Genomic DNA, 21,817 nt, shown 5'->3' with positions numbered 1-21,817 from the left:
CATAACATTTTGCATTGTTGCCAAAAAGTTACATTTTGGTTTAATCTGAACAGAGCACCTTCTTCCACATGTTTGGTGTGTCTCCCAGGTGGCTTGTGGCAAACTTTAAACGACACTTTTTATGGATATCTTTAAGAAATGGCTTTCTTCTTGCCACTCTTCCATAAAGGCCAGATTTGTGCAATATACAACTGATTGTTGTCCTATGGACAGAGTCTCCCACCTCAGCTGTAGATCTCTGCAGTTCATCCAGAGTGATCATGGGCCTCTTGGCTGCATCTCTGATCAGTCTTCTCCTTGTATGAGCTGAAAGTTTAGAGGGACGGCCAGGTCTTGGTAGATTTGCAGTGGTCTGATACTCCTTCCATTTCAATATTATCGCTTGCACAGTGCTCCTTGGGATGTTTAAAGCTTGGGAAATCTTTTTGTATCCAAATCCGGCTTTAAACTTCTTCACAACAGTATCTCGGACCTGCCTGGTGTGTTCCTTGTTCTTCATGATGCTCTCTGCGCTTTTGACGGACCTCTGAGACTATCACAGTGCAGGTGCATTTATACGGAGACTTGATTACACACAGGTGGATTGTATTTATCATCATTAGTAATTTAGGTCAACATTGGATCATTCAGAGATCCTCACTGAACTTCTGGAGAGAGTTTGCTGCACGGAAAGTAAAGGGGCTGAATAATTTTGCACGCCCAATTTTTCAGTTTTTGATTTGTTAAAAAAGTTTGAAATATCCAATAAATGTCATTCCACTTCATGATTGTGTCCCACTTGTTGATTCTTCACAAAAAAATACAGTTTTATATCTTTATGTTCGAAGCCTGAAATGTGGCAAAAGGTCGCAAAGTTCAAGGGGGCCGAATACTTTCGCAAGGCACTGTAAACTATATTTTGCAGTAGCTTGGTGGTAGTTGAACTAAATTAAAATACTGGTAGTGTTTTCAGTAGTTAATTACCTTTTAGGAGTGTAGCTAAATCCTAGACCTAGACCTACACGCTACTTTTTTTGTTAAAATGAAATATGGGTGAAGACTTTCCTTTCTTTTTCGGCACCAGACCAGTCTGCATCTCACTTGAAACAGTTTTTATGTTTAATAGGCTAAATTACACATTCTGTTAACATCTGACGCTAGAGTGATCCTTTTCTTGAAATTTGTAGTCTATGACATTTCAGATTTAGATATAATATGTTTTAGTTTGGATGTATCAAAGCGGGGACCGAGAGACTGAAAAACAGCTTCTATATCAAAGGCCATCAGACTGTTAAACAGCCATCACTAACATAGAGTGGCTGCTGCCAACATACAGACTCAATCTCTAGCCACTTTAATAATAAAAAATTGGATGTAATAAATGTATCACTAGTCACTTTAAACAATTCCTCTTTATATAATGTTTACATACCCTACATTACTCATCTCATACTGTATGTATATACTGTACTCTATACTATCTACTGCATCTTGCCTATGCCTCACGGCCATCGCTCATCCATATATTTATATGTACATATTCTTATTCATTCCTTTACACTTGTGTGTATATGGTATTTGTTGTAAAATTGTTAGACATTACTGCACGGTCGGAACTAGAAGAACAAGCATTTCGCTACACTCACATTAACATCTGTTAACCATGTGTATGTGACCAATAAAATTTGATTTGATGTAGTGAACTACTTTTCAAGGTAACCTCTTAAGGGTAGCTTTAGTGTACCTTAACTTCTTCCATTGTCAAGTAATACAGTGCATTCGTAAAGTTTTCAGACCCCTTGACTTTTTCCACATTTTGCTACATTACAGCCTTATTCTAAAATTGATTTTTTTTTTCTCATCAATCTACGCACAATACACCATAACGACAAAGCAACAATTATATTTCTTACAAATGTATTAAAAATATAAAACTGAAATATGACATTTACATAGGTATTCAGACCCTTTACTCAGTACTTTGTTGAAGCACCTTTGGCAGTGATTACACCCTCGAGTCTTCTTGGGTGTGACGCTACAAGCTTGGCACACCTGTATTTGGGGAGTTTCTCCCATTCTTCTCTGCAGATCCTCTCAAGATCTGTCAGGTTGGATGGGGAGCGTCGATGCACAGCTATTTTAGGTCTCTCGAGGTGATCAGGTTCAAGTCCACTCAAGGACATCCAGAGACTTATCCCAGAAACCACTACTGTGTTGACTTGGCTGTGTGCTTAGGGTCGTTGTCCTGTTGGAAGGTGAACCTTTGCCACAGTCTGAGGTTCTGAGCACTATGGAGCAGGTTTTCACCAAGGATCTCTCTGTACTTCATCTTTCCCTCGATCCTGACTAGTCTCCCAGTCCCTGCCACAGAAAAACATCTCCATACCATGATGCTTCCACCACAATGCTTCACCGTAAGAATGGTGCCAGTTTTCCTCCAGAGTTGACGCTTGTCATTCAGGCCAAAGATTTCAATCTTGGTTTCATCAGACCAGAGAATCCTGTAGGTGCCTTTTGGAAAACTCCAAGTGGGCTGTCATTCCATCTGGTCACTCTACCACAAAGGCCTGATGGGTAGAGTGCTGCAGTGATGGTTGTCCTGCTGGAAGGTTCTCCCATCTCCACAGAGAAACTCTGGAGCTCTGTCAGGGTCACCTCACCTTCTCCCCTGCTTGCTCAGTTTGTCCAGGCGATCAGCTCTAGGAAGAGTCTTGGTGGTTCCAAACTTGTTCCATTTAAGAATGATGGAGGCCACTGTGTTATTGGGGACATTCAACGCTGCTGACGTTTTTTGGTACCCTTCCCCCAGATTTGTTTCTTGACACAATCCTGTCTCGGAGCTCTACGCACAATTCCCTTCACCTCATGGCTTGATTTTTGCTCTGACATGCACTGTCAAATGTGGGACCTTATATAGACAGGTGTGTGCCTTTCAAAATCCTGTCCAATCAACTGAATTTACCACAGGTGGACTCCAGTCAAGTTGTTGAAACATCTCAAGGATGGTTAATGGAAACAGGATGCACCTAAGCTCAATTTCAAGTCTCATAGCAAAGGGTCTGAAAACATATGTAAATTAGTTATTTCTGTTTTTGTTTTTAATACATTTTGCAAAAATCTCTAAAAACCTCTTTTCACTTTGTCACCATGGGTATTGTGTGTAGATTGACGAGGATTTTTATTTATTTAATCCATTTTAGAATAAGGCTGTAACGTAACTAAATATGGAAAATGTCAAGGGGTCTGAATAATTTCAGAATGCACCGTATATACAGTTGAAGTTGGAAGTTTACAAACACTTTTGTTGGAGTCATGAAAACTAGTTTTTCAACCACTCCACAAATTTCTTGTTGTTTCTTGTTAATGAGTTTTTCCAATAATTGTTTACAGACAGATTATTTCACTTATAATTCACTGTATCACAATCCCAGTGGGGCAGAGGTTTACATACACTAAGTTGACTGTGCCTTTAAACAGCTTGGAAAATTCCAGAAAATGATGTCATGGCTTTAGAAGCTTCTGATAGGCTAATTGACATCATTTCAGTTAATTGGAAGTGTACCTGTGGATGTATTTCAAGGCCTACCGTCCAACTCACTGCCTTTTACATCTGTACAAACAATAGTACGCAAGTATGAACACCATGGGACCAAGCAGCTGTCATACCACTCAGGAAGGAGACGCATTCTGTTTCTTAGAGATGAACGTACTTTGGTGCGAAAAGTGTGAATCAATGACAAAACAACATCAAAGGACCTTGTGAAGATGCTGGAGGAAACAGGTACAAAAGTATCTATATCCACAGTTAAACAAGTCCAATATCGACATAACCTGAAAGGCCGCTCAGCAAGGAAGAAGCCACTGCTCCAAAACCGCCATAAAAAAGCCAGACTACAGTTTGCAACTGCACATGGGGACCAAGATCATACTTTTTGGAGAAATGTCCTCTGGTCTGATGAAACAAAAATGGAACTGTTCGGCCATAATGATCATCATTATGTTTGGAGGAAAAAGGGGGAAACTTGCAAGCCAAAGAACATCATCCCAACCGTGAAGCACGGGGGTGGCAGCATCATGTTGGGGGGTGCTTTGCTGCAGGAGGGACTGGTGCACATCACAAAATAGATGGCATCATGAGGAGGAAAATGATGTGGATATATTGAAGCAACATCTCAAGACATCAGTCAAGAAGTTAAAGCTTGGTCGCAAATGTGTCTTCCAAATGGACAATGACCCCAAGCATACTTCCAAAGTTGTGGCAAAATGGCTTAAGGACAACAAAGTCAAGGTTTTGGAGTGGCCATCACAAAGTCCTGACCTCAATCCCATAGAACATTTTTGGGCAGAACTGAAAAAGTGTGTGCGAGCAAGGAGGCCTACAAACCTGACTCAGTTACACCAGCTCTGTCAGGAGGAATGGGTCAACATTCACCCAACTTATTGTGGGAAGCAGAACGAAATGAGTAAAATGTAAATGTAAAGACAACTAACCGACTCATCCCTGTATCCTAAACAGTGTCCGTAACCAAACCCCTACCCTTACCCTATCCAAGCCCCAAACCCTTCCCCTTCCCTGACTCGGCTTCCCAACAACAGAAGATACAAGACAATTTAAGCTCTCTTCCCACCCAAAGGGTCTGTAGCCCCCCCCAAAATATAATTAACTTTTTTATTTTTATTTTTATTTTATTTAACCTTTATTTAACTACGCAAGTCAGTTAAGAACACATTCTTATTTACAATGACGGCCTACCAACTTGACTGCGTCACTCCCAAATACCTGTGTTAATATCCTTCATAGCTAAATTGCATTTACACAATATAGGTCAATTATCTTGTCTAATGTGTATTAGTATTTTCTTGTTTTTCAGTTGAGATGCTGCGGTGTCTTGAGATGCTGCGGTGTGCATTGATCCAGAGTGTATAAACTCATCTTTAGTTACCTGCCTAGCTCTTCCAATGAAACATGTGTCACTAGTGTGACTACTACCATAACCGTAACCGGTGTGCTAAGAGTTTGTTATCTACTTAAAAATGCTTAAAGCCAACCCGTGATGCTGTTAGCTTCCTTATGAAGGATCTTTTGAAACCTGATGTAAGATTACAATGTACAATATTTATGGGTAATTGCCTCTTTACTCTATACTTCTATTTCATTAGATTCTATTCAAAATTGATCTCTTTTTCTCTTGTTTTGTAAAGGGCTTGTTACTGGTGAAGGTTCCATCAAGGTTAACAGGGCATGTGGCATTAAGTGTCACTGGCCACGTACTGTACTCTGAGTGGACAAAACATTAGGAATACCGTCCCAATATTGAGTTTAACCTCCTTTTGCCCTCCGAACAGCCTCAATTCGTTAGGGCATGGACTCTACAAGGTGCTGAAAGTGTTCCACAGGGATACTGTCCCGTATTCACTCCAATGCTTCTAAGAGTTGTGTCAAGTTGGCTGAATATCTTTTGGGTAGTGGACCATTCTTGATATATACGGGAAACTGGTACGCCTGACACCTACTACCATACCCCGTTCAAAGGCACTTCAATCTTTTTATCTTGCCCATTCACCCTCTGAAAACATACACAATCAATGTCTCAATTGTCTCAAGGCTCAAGAATCGTTGCTTTTACCTGTCTCCTCCCCTTCATCAAATCCAATTTTATTTGTCACATACACATGGTTAGCAGATGTTAATGCGAGTGTAGCAAAATGCTTGTGCTTCTAGTTTTGACAGTACAGTAATATCCAACAAGTAATCTAACAATTCCCCAACAACAACCTAATACCCACAAATCTAAAAGGGTGAATGAGAATAGGTACATGAGTATATGGATGAGTGAAGGCTGAGCAGCATAGGCAAGGTGAAATAGATGGTATAAAATACAGTATATACATGTGATATGAGTAATGTAGGATATGTAAACATTATTAAAGTATAATTATTTAGAGTGGCGTTGTCACGTTCTGACCTTAGTTCCTTTATTATATTTTGTGTTAGTTTGGTCAGGGCGTGAGTTGGGGTGGGTAGTCTATGTTCTTCTTTCTATGTAGTATTTATGTGTTTGGCCTGGTATGGTTCTCAATCGGAGGCAGGTGTCGTTCGTTGTCTCTGATGAGAATCATACTTAGGTAGTCTGTTTTCCCCATTTTAGTTGTGGGTGATTGTTTTCTGTGTCCGTGTTTTCACCATACAGAACTGTTTCGGTTTTCGTTTTTGTTGTTTTGTTCAGTTGTTATATTAAAAATATGGACACGCCACGCTGCGCATTGGTCCTCCTCTCTTTCTCCAGGAGACAACCGTTACAGGCGTTGTATAAAGTGACTAGTGATTCATTTATTAAAGTGGCCAGTGATCGGGTCTCAATGTAGGCAGCAGCCTCTCTGAGTTAGTGATGGCTGTTTAGCAGTCTGATGGCCTTGAGATAGAAGCTGTTTTTCAGTCTCTCGATCCCTGCTTTGATGCACCTGTACTGACCTCGCCTTCTGGATGATAGCGGGGTGAACAGGCAGTGGCTCGGGTGGTTGTTGTCCTTGATGATCTTTTTGGCCTTCCTGTGACATCGGGTGCTGTGGGTGTCCTGGAGGGCAGGTAGTTTGCCCCCGGTGATGCATTGTGCAGACCGCACCATCCTCTGGAGAGCCTTGCGGTTGAGGGCGGTGCAGTTGCCGTACCAGGCTGTAATACAGCTCGACAGGATTGTCTTGATTGTGCGTCTGTAAAAGTTTGTCAGGGTTTTGGGTCACAAGCTACATTTATTCAGCCTCCTGAGGTTGAAGAGGCGCTGTGTCTGTGATGTGTACGCCGAGGAACTTAAAACTTTCCACCTTCTCCACTGCTGTGCCTTCGATGTGGATAGGGGGTGTTCCCTCTGCTGTTTCCTGAAGTCCATGATCATCTCCCTTGTTTTGTTGATGTTGAGTGAGAGGTTGTTTTCCTGATACCACACTCCGTGCCTTTACCTCCTCCCTGTAGGCCGTCTCGTCGTTGTTGGTAATCAAGCACACTGCTGTTGTGTCATCTGCAAACTTGATGATTGAGTTAGAGGCGTGCATGGCCATGCAGTCAAGGGTGAACAGGGAGTACAGGAGGGGGCTGAGCACACACCCATGTGGGGCCCCAGTGTTGAGGGTCAGCGAAGTGGAGATGTTGTTTCCTACTTCCACCACCTGGGGCGGCCCGTCAGAAAGTTCAGGACCCAATTGCACAGGGCAGGGTTGAGACCCAGAGCCTTCAGCTTGATGAGCTTGGAGGGTACTATGGTGTTGAATGCTGAGCTGTAGTCAATGAACAGCATTCTTACATAGGTATTATTTTTGTCCAGATTGGATATGACAGTGTGCAGTGTGATGGCGATTGCGTCGTCTGTGGACCTGTTGGGGCGGTAAGCAAACTGAAGTGGGTCTAGGGTGGCCGATAAGGTGGAGGTGATATGATCCTTGACTAATCTCTCAAAGTACTTCATGATAACAGAAGTGAGTGCTACGGGGCAGTAGTCATTTAGTTCAGTTATCTTTGCCTTCTTGGGTACAGGAACAACGGTAGCCATCTTGAAGAATGTGGGGACAATAGACTGGGATAAGGATTGATTGAATATGTCCGTAAACACACCAGCCAGCCGGTCTGTGCATGCGCTGAGGACGTGGTTCGGGATGCTGTCTGGGCGAACACGTTTAAATGTTTTACTCACGTCAGCTACGGAGAAGGAGAGGGGGCGCAGTCCTTGTTAGCGGGCCGCGACGGTGACACTGTGTTATCCTCAAAGCGGGCAAAGAAGGTGTTTTGTTTGTATGGAAGCGTGACCTCGGTATCCGTGACGTGGCTGGTTTTCTTTTTGTAGTCCGTGATTTCCTCTCAGATCACACAGAATGTCACCATGCCAGTGATTGAAGTGGATTTACCAAGTGACATCAATAAGGGATCATAGCTTTCACCTGGATTCACATGGTCAGTCTATGTCATGTTTTGTACAATCAGTATATATACAGTAGTTACAAAGGTGACCAATGAAGTGTTCACACAGGTGAGAGACATGCTTAAGCATTTGACAGGGGCAGGGCCAACCTGTATTGGATGAACAAGAAGGGGGACAGACGCTGCGCCATCACTGGCATGGTGATGATCTGTGTGATCTGAGAGGAACACTTCACGGCAGACCACCCCTTCCTCTTCTTCATCAGACAATAAGACTAACTACATCCTCCTCCTCGGCAGGTTTTCCTCTCCTCATTGGAATAGGGATGGTATTGTAGTAACAACTGAATACACCAAGCCAAATGAAAAATTATATTTAGTTTGGACAGTATCATTGTGAATGATGATGGTTCCCCCTTACACTCTGTTAAGATTTGAATTGAATAATGCAATTGACACAACCTTCCTTATCTGTTGAAGGATCCAAACAATGGTCAAAACATCTACAATCCTATTAGAAAATGTTGTGGTGTGATTATTTATTTTACAATATTTCCATGTTGGTAGAAATGAATCATAATCATCATAATATCATTTGTTTTAAAGCAAGCACATTTAGAATATAAATCATCATAAATAAGAAATGATTAAATCAAGAAACACTCAAATGTAACCGGCATCAACTGGAAAACAATACAAAAATCAGGACTTATATAGTATGTATTTTGAAATACATACAAATCATTGTGCATCTCCTTATGTTGTAATCAATGCGTTATGTTGTCAGAGGCCCAGCAGCAGAGGGACTAGGCTCAGTCTGATGGACCAGGCTATAGCTGTTACAGGCACATTGGTTAAAGTTACAGAGGCTGTAGTTACAGGGGATGTAGTTGCAGTTACAGATACCGGCCCTGTGTTTACAGATACGGGCCCTGTGGTTACAGATACGGGCCCTGTGGTTACAGATACGGGCCCTGTGGTTACAGATACGGGCCCTGTGGTTACAGATACGGGCCCTGTGGTTACAGATACGGGCCCTGTGGTTACAGATACGGGCCCTGTGGTTACAGATACAGGGGCTTTGGTTACAGTTTCAGGGGACGTTGTTATAGGTAAAGGGGCTATAATTACAGTTCAAGGCGCTGTGATTAGTTACAGATGCTACAGAGGCTGTAGATAAAGGTAAAGAGACTAGATAAAGGCACAGAGGCTGTAGATAAAGGCACAGAGGCTGTAGATAAAGGCACAGAGGCTGTAGATAAAGGCACAGAGGCTGTAGATAAAGGCACAGAGGCTGTAGATAAAGGCACAGAGGCTGTAGATAAAGGCACAGAGGCTGTAGATAAAGGCACAGAGGCTGTAGATAAAGGCACAGAGGCTGTAGATAAAGGCACAGAGGCTGTAGATAAAGGTACAGAGGCTGTAGATAAAGGTAAGACTAGATAAAGGCATAGAGGCTAGATAAAGGCACAGAGGCTGTAGATAAAGGCACAGAGGCTGTAGATAAAGGCACAGAGGCTGTAGATAAAGGCACAGAGGCTGTAGATAAAGGCACAGAGGCTGTAGATAAAGGCACAGAGGCTGTAGATAAAGGCACAGAGGCTGTAGATAAAGGCACAGAGGCTGTAGATAAAGGCACAGAGGCTGTAGATAAAGGCACAGAGGCTGTAGATAAAGGTAAAGAGACTAGATAAAGGTACAGAGGCTGTAGATAAAGGTACAGAGGCTGTAGATAAAGGCACAGAGGCTGTAGATAAAGGTAAAGAGACTAGATAAAGGTACAGAGGCTGTAGATAAAGGCACAGAGGCTGTAGATAAAGGCACAGAGGCTGTAGATAAAGGCACAGAGGCTGTAGATAAAGGCACAGAGGCTGTAGATAAAGGCACAGAGGCTGTAGATAAAGGCACAGAGGCTGTAGATAAAGGCACAGAGGCTGTAGATAAAGGCACAGAGGCTGTAGATAAAGGCACAGAGGCTGTAGATAAAGGCACAGAGGCTGTAGATAAAGGCACAGAGGCTGTAGATAAAGGCACAGAGGCTGTAGATAAAGGCACAGAGGCTGTAGATAAAGGCACAGAGGCTGTAGATAAAGGCACAGAGGCTGTAGATAAAGGCACAGAGGCTGTAGATAAAGGCACAGAGGCTGTAGATAAAGGCACAGAGGCTGTAGATAAAGGCACAGAGGCTGTAGATAAAGGCACAGAGGCTGTAGATAAAGGCACAGAGGCTGTAGATAAAGGCACAGAGGCTGTAGATAAAGGCACAGAGGCTGTAGATAAAGGCACAGAGGCTGTAGATAAAGGCACAGAGGCTGTATGTGTTGTAGTTACAGTTACAAGGGCTGTTACAGTTACAGGGATTGTAGTTACTGGTACAGGGGATGTAGTTACTGGTACAGGGGATGTAGTTACTGGTACAGAGGATGTAGTTACAGGTACAGGGGATGTAGTTACTGGTACAGGGGATGTACTGTAGTTACTGGTACAGGGGATATAGTTACTGGTACAGGGGATGTAGTTACTGGTACAGGGGATGTAGTTACTGGTACAGGGGATATAGTTACTGGTACAGGGGATATAGTTACTGGTACAGGGGATGTAGTTACTGGTACAGGGGATGTAGTTACTGGTACAGGGAATGTAGTTACAGGTACAGGGGATGTAGTTACAGGTACAGGGGATGTAGGTACAGGGGATGTAGTTACTGGTACAGGAGATATAGTTACTGGTACAGGAGATATAGTTACTGGTACAGGGGATGTAGTTACTGGTACAGGGGATGTAGTTACTGGTACAGGGGATGTAGTTACTGGTACAGGGGATGTAGTTACTGGTACAGGGGATGTAGTTACTGGTACAGGGGATGCAGTTACTGGTACAGGGGATGTAGTTACTGGTACAGGGGATGTAGTTACTGGTACAGGGGATGTAGTTACTGGTACAGGGGATGTAGTTACTGGTACAGGGGATGCAGTTACTGGTACAGGGGATGCAGTTACTGGTACAGGGGATGCAGTTATAGGTACAGGGGATGTAGTTACAGGCACAGGGGATTCAGTTATAGGTACCGGGGATTCAGTTACAGGTACAGGGGATTCAGTTACAGGTACAGGGGATTCAGTTACAGGTACAGGGGATTCAGTTACAGGTACCGGGGATTCAGTTACAGGTACCGGGGATTCAGTTACAGGTACCGGGGATTCAGTTACAGGTACAGGGGATTCAGTTACAGGTACAGGGGATTCAGTTAAGGGTACCGGGGATTCAGTTACGGGTACAGGGGATTCAGTTACAGGTACCGGGGATTCAGTTACAGGTACCGGGGATTCAGTTACAGGTACCGGGGATTCAGTTACAGGTACTGGGGATTCAGTTACAGGTACCGGGGATTCAGTTACAGGTACAGGGGATTCAGTTACATTGTAGTTCATTCGCCAGCGAACTGGGGAGGAGATCTGTAGGAGGAGAACAGATCTACTGTACAGTAGCTATAAATAACTATTGTTCTGATCTTGTTGTTGGTAATGCAATGGAAACACATTCAGGAACCATGTTGTCTGGTTCTCCTTAGTTCTCGTTTGTCCTGGTTCTGATAGTGGAATGGAGGCAATGAGATATTACAGTACAGTAGCTCTGACTTTTCTGATAGCTACTTTATTGAGGACAAATATACTTACTGTATGAATTATAATCTACATAATAATTACCATATATTATTGCTGTAGGATGATTTTCCCACTGTAGCAAACTGTCTCAAATTAAGATCCTATAAATGTAAGACACAGTCCGATCATATACTGTATTTCTACAAACAATGACAGCTGAAATGAACACATTAAATACATTGTTGGAAACACAAACATTACTTAGGTAATAGACACAGGTATCTTACCATTCAGAGTTTGATTGTTGCAGCCACTGATGCAGCAGAGCTGGTTAGAGGCAGTGCAAATGAAGCCCTTGTCTTTTGACACTGGTTTCAGTGCACAGAGGAGTTCTGCAGTTGGAGGTAGTGATGGATGCTGCATTGAGAGTACCTGTAGTGGACAAAACAGGTTAAACATTATCAGACGACACATACACAGGCCTGAAATATCTTCTACATATTAATTTTACTCAAAGCAAGACTGTTGTCAATGACTGATTAACAAGGCAACAATAGTAAAAACATGATAAGCATATGTAATACATATTTATATTAGACAGCATTTGGTCCACTGGACTGAGCAGAAGGATGTCTGTGTTCTCCTCAATGTCCAGCTCAGTTGAGCAGTTCTTCAGTGGGATGGTGGGGGCGGTGAACATGCCAAGCAGAGCACTAATCTTGGTCATCTACACACACGCGTGCATGCACAAACACACATGTGCACACACACACACACACACGTTTGTTTTACTATCCTTGTTGGACTGAATAATTTATTCCCATTCAAAATCCTATTTTCCCTAACCCCTAAACCTAAGCATGACCCTAACTCTTAAACCTACCCCTAAACCTAACCCCTAACCCTAATTGTAACCCTAAACCTAAGCCTAAAATAGCATTTTTCCTTGTGGGGACCTGAGAAATGTCCCCACTTGTCCAACTTTTCCTCGTTTTACTATCCTTGTGATTTCTGGTCACCACAAGGATAGTAAAACCAAAAACACACCTACACAGTTATTCAATCATATACTTGATTTTTGTTTTTGTTTTACCTCCACCAATAGTTGAGATGAAATGAAGTTCATCTTTTGAACCATTTGATGGTGCTGTTGTATTGCAAACATTTCTTCCTCTTGTGATATGAAGTGGGTGAAGGACACTGCATACCGTGATTCTAAAATGCTGCTATATTTATTCAATGGTGTTCAGTGGCCTGCCTAGCACATCTTTTTTGCAAAATGTACAATTAGTTTTATATCACCATTTAGGACTGATTTAGAGGTGGTTTTGGACTGTACATGATGGCAAGGTTGATGTCACCAGGTTGTTCCACTGAGCCTTTACAGCAATCAAGGCCGTCTTAGTGTGTCTGTGAAGCTTCATCATGTCTTATGAACATACTCATAAGCATACTGTACAAGGAATACAAAAAGTGCAGTTCACACAAAAAGTACAAGATGACTAAATGTGATATGCCTGTGTCAGGGCTCTGTATATGTAATGCTCCATGGCACAGTCTTGTTTGCCACTTTTGAAAAGTAAACAGTTCTTTGTACATCGCAAACATAGTGACTCAGAGGTCAGTGGACCCTTCCTATGTTCAACCCATTTCTGCCAGTCCCTTGAGTCCCTGGGGACACAAAGGAATCCCCTCTAATGCAGAGCGTGCAAACACATTACTTCCACGGTAAGTTCCCAAATGTACATGATAACTTCATTTTGAGTAGCCTACTGCAAAATGTGTCAGTCACATGTTATATCTGATCTGTGACATTTCAAAGAACTGTCTGGTGAACAGAATGAATCTGTTGATGTTAATCTGTGAACCTCTCCTATTTGTTTCTGTCAGCAAGATGAAAGACGTAATTATACTCTCCCTGCTGGGGATTCTGGGAATGGGAAGGTGCTCTAAAGATGAATTAGGTTGGTCAACGCTTTTACCTTGTTGGGTCCCATGGGAATCTATTTTCTATTGTTCTGTATGTAAAGTTAACACATAGAAATAGTGTCATTATTTAAAATGTGGATATTTAATTCAATACAGTATTTAAAAACGATTTTATAACATGTATGGAGATTATCAGATGGTAACATGATTTATGGTTCATCTCTGTTCTGAATAGCTATCCTCACTATTCTCCTTCTGGCCCACAGTGAATGTAGCTCTGAGGGGCAAAGCAGCCCAATCATCCACATCCTATGGAGGCACTGCAAAAAGAGCCATTGATGGAATATGGAACCCGACTTACGAATATCTCTCCTGCAGCCACACTTCGGGAGAGACCAGCCCCTGGTGGAGGGTGGACCTGCTGGAGACCTACCAAGTCACCTCCGTCACCATCACCAACAGAGATACTTTAGCAGAGAGGATCAACGGGGCTGAGATCCGCATTGGAAACTCCCTGGAGAACGATGGCAACAGTAACCCCAGGTATGGCACTGCCCTTCATCCTACATTTGAGCATTAGAGGAAAATAATGTTGTATGCCCAGGCTGATAGCCCAGGTGTCTGCTATGTCACAATTCTGTTATTCCTCACATCCTATCTCTTCACCTGCTTCTCAATAGTATTGAGGAGAAGGTTCAAGGTGCCTCCACAAGGACTTTTTTATCCAATGGATTTTGACAGTTGCATAAAGTAGCTTTAGTACAAATGCCTTTGACAATTTTTACTCCACTAGATTCCTATTTTATGTTTACTTTTCACTCCCATACATTTTCCCTGGCACCCAAAAGTACTCAGGCAGGACAGCAAAATGGTTCAATTCACACACTTGTAAAGATCATTTTACTGGGTGACTTTCCCTTTTACTTCTATCTTTTTTACTGCAGTATATTTACTTTTACTCAAGTATAACCGTTCTGTACTTATTCCACAACTGGGTTTTTAAAAGGAGGCGAGGACAGAGGATATGAGGAATCCACCTCCTCCTAATACGTCTTACTGTTCCATCCAGGTGTGCGTTGATATCCTCCATCCCCGCAGGGGGCTCCACCACATTTCAATGCCACGGGATGCAGGGGCAATACGTCAATGTGTTCCTCAGAGGATACATGCAATATCTGACCCTGTGTGAGGTGGAGGTGAATGCTCATCCTGCTCCTATTGGTACGCATCAAAACCTGGAAGAAAAGAACCTCACAGAGTGATCATACACATATAGAGATACATATTTTGATGGTGATCCATTTGTGTGGTAGTTTTCCTTTTTTATTAGCTATAAATGGTTGATAAGACCTGTACGTTTTAACTCTCATGTATGTTTCATTGTGTCTTATAAGAAGAAATGGGACCAACTCAAGCTTCAGAACTCAACTTAATTGTTCCTGTTACAGGTAAACCCAGATCTATACCACACAAGTATGTTATATAAATGAATGGATCTTTGTACTGCATTGGTAAGTGTAAACCTTCTATTTCCCTAAAGACAATGTTGCCTTAAAGAAAACGACTCGCCAATCCTCCCAGTACTCCCACATGGGGGGCTCTAACAATGCCGTGGATGGAAGACGCCTCTCCATGTACAAAGACAAATCATGCAGCCGCACCAAGTCCCAAGTCAACCCATGGTGGAGGGTGGACTTGCAGCGAGCGTACAACGTCACCTCCATAACAGTCACAAACATTGAAGACGTTGATCCAGAGATGATCGATGGTGCTGAAATCCACATTGGAAACTCGCTGCAGAATAATGGCAACAACAATCCATTGTGAGGAGCCTCATGAGCAAATATAACACAGAGCGCATTTGGTGTTTAAGATTTGAGATCAAAAGCCTGTTTATACCATGTGTTTTTGTTCGATTTCCTTCTTTAGGTGCGCTGTGATCTCCTCATATCCCGCGTGGGAGGTCATGACCTTTCAGTGCAGTGGGATCGAGGGTCGCTATGTGAACGTTTTCTTGCCGGGCTGCAATAAACACCTGTCACTGTGTGAGGTGGAGGTGAATGTGGGCAGCCGTCCTGGTGAGGAGCAGACATTATATGGTATTGTCATCAATTAACGGAAGGGGCAATATGTGATCACTTCATCTAAGTTTATAAGCTTGTTAGGGTGAGAAAATCATGACATTTGGTCAAACTTGACCTATTCCTCTAAATTACAACAATTCTCTTGGTCCTTTTACAGATATGGACGAACATCTTTCCTCTGGTATGTACAGGGTTTTAGTTACTATATCTCTGATGTGTTATTGTTGGACATCAAATCAAATCCAAATTTAACGGTCACATACACATGGTTAGCAGATGTTATTGCGAGTGTAGCGAAATGCTTGTGCTTCTAGTTCCGACCATGCAGTAATATCTAACAAGTAATCTAACAATTTCACAACAACTACCTTTTACACTTGCCTACATGGTAGCTATTAGATGACTTGAAGCCATGGCTAACTGTCTCTTAACAGTGTGGGTTCAAAGCCAGTGACTCAAACCTTTATGTACTGTCATGTTTCCTGTAGACATGAGGGTGCAAGATATGAAGAGAGGGCAAGACATTCTATGCCCAGACCATAAGACTCGATATGGTAACACAATATACAATGTTTTAAAAACTTTTGTTGCATTATAGAGAATGCAACATTGTTTGAGAAATGTTTTCATTGAGATCGCTGATTAGTACAGCTATGTACTGCATCTTGAACTGACAATGAACCATTTGTAAACCCAATGTTTTTAATCTTGTTTGTTCTGTGAAGAGAATGCAGCCACTGGCGGGATAGCCAATCAGTCGTCGCAGTGGGACATGTTTGGAGATGCCAACAATGCCATTGACCTGAGCTGGAGCAACTGGTATCTGGAGGGGTCCTGCAGCCACACAAAAGCAGAGGTCGACCCCTGGTGGCGGGTGGACCTGAGCAAGACCCACAACGTCACCTACGTCACCATTACCAACAGAGGGGACTGCTGCTCAGACAGGATCAGTGGAGCAGAGATCCACGTTGGGGACTCACTGTTCAACAACGGCAATAGCAACCCACTGTGAGTTATCTTCGTAACACAACTTCTGGCTGGCTATACAACCCACTATGTGTCATCCCGGTAACACAACTCTCCCTTAAACAACCCAGCCATCTCCATAACTCATCAACTATGAGGATTTAATCAGACTTAAAGGGGCAGTTTACATACACTTAGGTTGGAGTCATTAAAACTTTTTTTTTAACCAATCCACAAATTTCTTGTTAACAAACTATGGTTTTGGCAAGTCGTTTAGGACATCTACTTTATGCATAATTATGAATAATTTTTCCAACAATTGTTTACAGACAGATTATTTCACTTATAATTCACTGTATCACAATCCCAGTGGGTCAGAAGTTTACATACACTAAATTGACTGTGCCTTTAAACAGCCTGGAAAATTCCAGAAAATGGTGTCATGGCTTTAGAAGCTTCTGATAGGCTAATTGACATAATTTGAGTCAACTGGAGGTGTACCTGTGGATTTATTTCAAGGCATATCTTCAAACTCAGTGCCTCTTTGCTTGACACCATGGGAAAATCAAAAGAAATCAGTGCGAGCAAGGAGTGCGAGCAAGGAGGCCTACAAACCTGACTCAGTTACACCAGCTCTGTCAGGAGGGATGGGCCAAAATTCACCCAACTTATTGTGGGAAGCTTGTGGAAGGCTACCTGAAACATTTGACCCAAGTTAAACAATTTAAAGGCAATGCTACCAAATACTAATTGAGTGTATGTAAACTTCTGATCCACTGGGAATGTGATGAAAGAAATAAAAGCTGAAATCATTCTCTCTAGTATTATTTTGACATTTCACATTCTCAAATAAATTGGTGATCCTAATTGACCTAAGACAGGGAATGTTGACTTGGATTAAATGTCAGGAATTATGAAAAATTTAGTTTAAATGTATTTGACTAAGGTGTATGTAAACTTCTGACTTCAACTGTAGCTATGGATACAATGACTGACCAGCTATGATATCAAAAGTATAGTTGGAACCATGTTTTGAGGCTATTTAGTTTGTTTAAATGTACTATGTTTAAGAACATTGGATAAAACAAGATTATATTTTTGGTTCTGATGGGCTATGACAGTTGAACTAAACTCATGAGGCATTTCTAAGATATGTTCTTCAAGAATCATTGGGTACATATCATTAATTTATACATCCCAAAATGGATGTAGCAACTGCAGATTGCCCCTTTAAGCTTTCAGGAAACTCGTCCCTGATCCCTTATTTTGAGCAAATACTGTTTGTCCTGTAATCATCTTGTAACACATAACAATGCTCAAGATTCCTATGCCTGTAGGTGTGCCAGGATTCCATACATCCCTGCTGGGCAAAGCAGGACATTTCCGTGTGGTGGGATATCGGGGCGCTATGTCAACATTCTCCTCCCAGGAAAAGAGAAGTACTTGACTTTGTGTGAGGTGGAAGTGCAAGCAAGCACCTTTCAGGCAGGTATGGGCTCCATCGTTCAGAATGTACACCTTCTCCAGCAGATGCATTTTTTATTATCGTTTACCGATATACATTTTTTTACTCCACTCCCTTTCTCCCTGTGTCCTCCTTTTTCCAGGCCTGCCTTCAACTGCCCACAAGACAGCTGTTACAGCTCCAAACCGAAACCTGGCCTGGTTGTGGGATCTTCTGATATCCCTCGGAAGAACTGCTATTCGGAAAGGTCAGCTACTCCTACATCCAATCATACAGTATCCTCCAGGCTGAAATTAGGAATCCTTAACCAGAGGCTTGGATTTGACACAATATTCCATATTCACCATGTCATTTTTCTGAGCATGGGCAGCGCCATTGAGGGCTGTCCCTATTTTAAAGTAGTCCATTTCTTCTTCTTCTACTTCTATGAGTGTATTGGCAGTACCAAAATAAACTGAAAAGGTGCATACCACTACCTACTTTGCTGGAGTGTGTAAAGTTTGAACAGATAGATGTACTGCCACCTGCAGTTATGGAATGTTTGCTCAGGAGTATAATTCATTGATTGAACCCTCCTACTGACCTACTGTGACCCTTCCTTAACCCATAGCAAGTCCTAGCCAGTTGACTACTTCAAAATGGTGAAAGTACTCAATGGTGCTGCACATGCTAAAACAGGCTTTGGGACAAATGCTCCCTCTAACCAACTCAATGGGTCAATTACATTTCAACACAGTTGATTCATGGAAGGCCGAATCCTGACTTCAAATTTATGTATTTACCTCAAGTTTCATGCATTAGGATTAGGCCTGAAATGAGTTGACATGTGTTAGTTTCAACTCTGCTGTTGCATTGATTTCCCTTACTTCTCGTCTTCTATTTCTCCCCTGAAGAAGAGACCTATAATCAAAACAGTACAGAAGAAGAGACATTTGATCATGACAAAATATCATTTGAGACACAACGTCCAGTTGATAAAGTGCCTGGTAAGTTACCCACATAGTCTGCAAAATGCAAGCAAACCCTTTTGCTTTCGTTGTGTGTCACGAAGGCTGTGTTTACATAGGCAGCTAAATTCGGATATTTTTTTCTCACAAATATGTCTTTTGACCAATCAGATTAGCTCTGAAAAAGATCTGATGTGAAAAGATCTGATGTGACTGGGACAAACATATCAGAATAGGGCTGCCTGTGTAAATGCAGTCTGTTACACTTACAGTGCTTTCAGAAAGTGTTCACACCCCTTTGACTTTTTACACATTTTGTTGTGTTACAGCCTGAATTTAAGATGGATAAAAACAACAACAAAAAATGTCACTGGCACAATATCCCGTAACGTTTTTTTTTTAAACAAATGAGTAACAAACAAAATCTGAAATGTCTTGAGTCAGTAAGTATTCAACTCCTTTGTTATGGCGAGCCTAAATAAGTTTAGGAGTAAACATTTGCTTAACAAGTTGCCCATTTGAACATGGTGAAGTTATTAATGACACTTTGGATGGTGCATCAATACACCCACTCACTACAAACTCAGCTGCCGGAAAGGAATGAAGGATTTCTCCAAGAAACCAATGGAGACTTTAAAACAGGTACAGAGTTTAACGGCTGTGAAAGGAGAAAACTGAGGATGGATCAACAACATTCTAGTTACTCCACAATACTAACTTAATTGACAGAGGGAAAAGAAGGAAGCCTGGACATAATACAAATATAATAGAAAATGCATCGTGTTTGCAACAAAGCACTAAAGTAATACTGCAAACAATGTGGCAAAGCAATTCACTTTTTTTCTGACTAAAAAGTGTTATGTTTGGGGCAAATCCAATACAACACATTACTGAGTACCACTCTCCATATTTTCATCATCGTTGTGCCTTCATCGTGTTATGGGTATGCTTGTAATGGTTAAGAACTGGGGAGTTTGTCACGACTTCCGCCGAAGTCGGCCCTTCTCCTTGCTCGGGTGGTGTTCGGCGGTCGACGTCACCGGCTTTCTAGTCACCACCGATCCATGTTTCAGTTTCGTTTTTTGTTTGTTTTACACACACCTGGTTTCAATTCCCATATCATGTTCCTTATTTAACCCTCTGGCATACATTTCTGTTCTGTCCGTGATTGTTGGTGTCTTAAGTGGTTGTTGTATGTGCTAGTGTGTATGTATGTTCCTATTTGGAATTTTTGCTTGACTTTTTGAGTAAACTCCGTTCCGCAACATCTCTGCACCCAATCGCTGACAGAGTTTTTCTGAATAAAAAATACATTGAATGGACCTAATTCTAGAAGAAAACCTGGTCCAGTCTGCTTTCCACCAGACACTGGTGGCTTTAGAATCTCAAATATATTTTGAATTGTTTAACACTTTTTTGGTTACTACACGACTCCATATGTGTTATTTCATAGTTTTGATGTCTTCACTATTATTCTACAATGTAGAAAATAGTACAAATAAAGAAAAACCCTTGAATGAGTAAGTGTGTCCAAACTTTTGACTGGTACTGTATATATTATTATTATTATTTTGTTGACATAAAACAACGTAAAAATACGAGCAAATCAGCTCCAAGTATTCCCACGCATAATAGATATTTGTGACCATATACAAATGTTCACAGGGTTTGAAAATATAATATTTTAATAAAACATGTTTATACTTCCTTTTTCAAATGATTTGTAATTATGTTCCGGCCACCTGAATTTTTTAATAAATCACCCCACGGGTGGATCTAATTTGATGATCCCTGTCTTAGACTTACCGAGAAAGAATGACTGCTGTAATCGCTGCCAAAGGTGCTTCTACAAAGTATTGACTCAGGAGTTTGAATACTTAGGTTAATGAAATATATCTGTATGTCATTTTAAATACATTAGTTAAAATTTAAAAAAACATTTTGTTCACTTTGTCATTATTGGGTATTGTGTGTAGATTATCATGTTTTAAATTTTGTTTTATCCATTTTGAATTCAGGCTATAACACATCAAAATGTTGAATATATCAAGGGGTAAGACTAAATCCCCCCCTAATTCTTATTGTGTCCCCCTCAGAGAATTTAGTCTCCGGTGGAATAGAGGTCCATTCCTCCCAGTATGACAGCCACGGTGCTGCCAGCAATGCCACCGACAGGAAGCGTAACCCACTGTACCATGCTGGCTCCTGCAGCCACACGGAGGCAGAGACCAACCCCTGGTGGAGAGTGGACCTTTTGGACACATACCAAGTCACCTTTGTCACCATCACCAACAGAGGGGACTGCTGTCTCCACAAGATCAACGGAGCTGAGATCCGCATTGGAAACTCCCTGGAGAACAACGGCACGACCAATCCACTGTGAGAAGATATGATTCATGAAGCCTTGGCTTAGATGATCCACAGCAGTCATGTTTTAGAGATGTTGTGGCGAATTCACATCAATGATTGCAGGTTTCATGATCAGGAAAAACCTCTGGCTGTATGCTCTAACTTACTGGTATGTGTGCGTTTCAGGTGTGCTGTGATCTCCGAGATGAGAGAAGGGCAGCCAATGGATATTCCATGTAACATGGAGGGACACTATGTCACTATCGTTCTTCCAGGCAGAGAGAAGTACCTGGCACTGTGCGAGGTAGAGGTGTATGGGGGAAAGTGATGACCCTAACCAATCTGAAATGACTCCTTTTACAGGAAAGTTCCAAATAAGGCCAACATAGTTACCATCTAACTACAGAATCACTTACTATTTTGAGAAGTGTGGAGAAAGTCACTCAGTATTTGTCATACCCAGTGGGATCTCAAATAGTTCTTTGTTGAAGGCGGACGGCGTATTTTAGCCAAATTATAAACAGTCACATTTGTATTCAGGTGTGTATTCTATTAATAAAGGCTTGTTACTGTGAATCCAGAAA

General features: G+C 41.8%; 1 protein-coding gene across 50 annotated transcripts in view; it reads left to right on the top strand.

Moving 5' to 3' along the window:
• The window catches only part of LOC100136303 (FBPL4), a 26,158-nt gene extending 4,341 nt beyond the window's left edge, over nt 1-21,817 (top strand). For 2 of the 50 annotated variants that reach the window (XM_090185210.1, XM_090185409.1), the window contains exons 2-16: nt 13,104-13,221; nt 13,384-13,457; nt 13,689-13,965; nt 14,492-14,643; nt 14,820-14,870; nt 14,963-15,245; nt 15,352-15,500; nt 15,664-15,687; nt 15,995-16,060; nt 16,232-16,514; nt 17,810-17,961; nt 18,080-18,184; nt 18,834-18,923; nt 20,981-21,263; nt 21,420-21,817. In XM_090185210.1, coding sequence (XP_090041336.1) covers nt 13,104-13,221; nt 13,384-13,457; nt 13,689-13,965; nt 14,492-14,643; nt 14,820-14,870; nt 14,963-15,245; nt 15,352-15,500; nt 15,664-15,687; nt 15,995-16,060; nt 16,232-16,514; nt 17,810-17,961; nt 18,080-18,184; nt 18,834-18,923; nt 20,981-21,263; nt 21,420-21,561 — 2,249 coding nt within the window. In that variant the 3' untranslated portion in view covers nt 21,562-21,817. 50 annotated transcript variants of the gene reach the window in all.

This window comes from Oncorhynchus mykiss, chromosome 2, assembly GCF_057628025.1.
Source record: "Oncorhynchus mykiss isolate SJ-2025 chromosome 2, ASM5762802v1, whole genome shotgun sequence".
Classification (NCBI taxonomy): domain Eukaryota; kingdom Metazoa; phylum Chordata; class Actinopteri; order Salmoniformes; family Salmonidae; genus Oncorhynchus; species Oncorhynchus mykiss.
The sequence above is the reverse complement of the archived record's forward strand: the minus strand, read 5'-3'. Positions and strand labels throughout refer to the sequence as shown.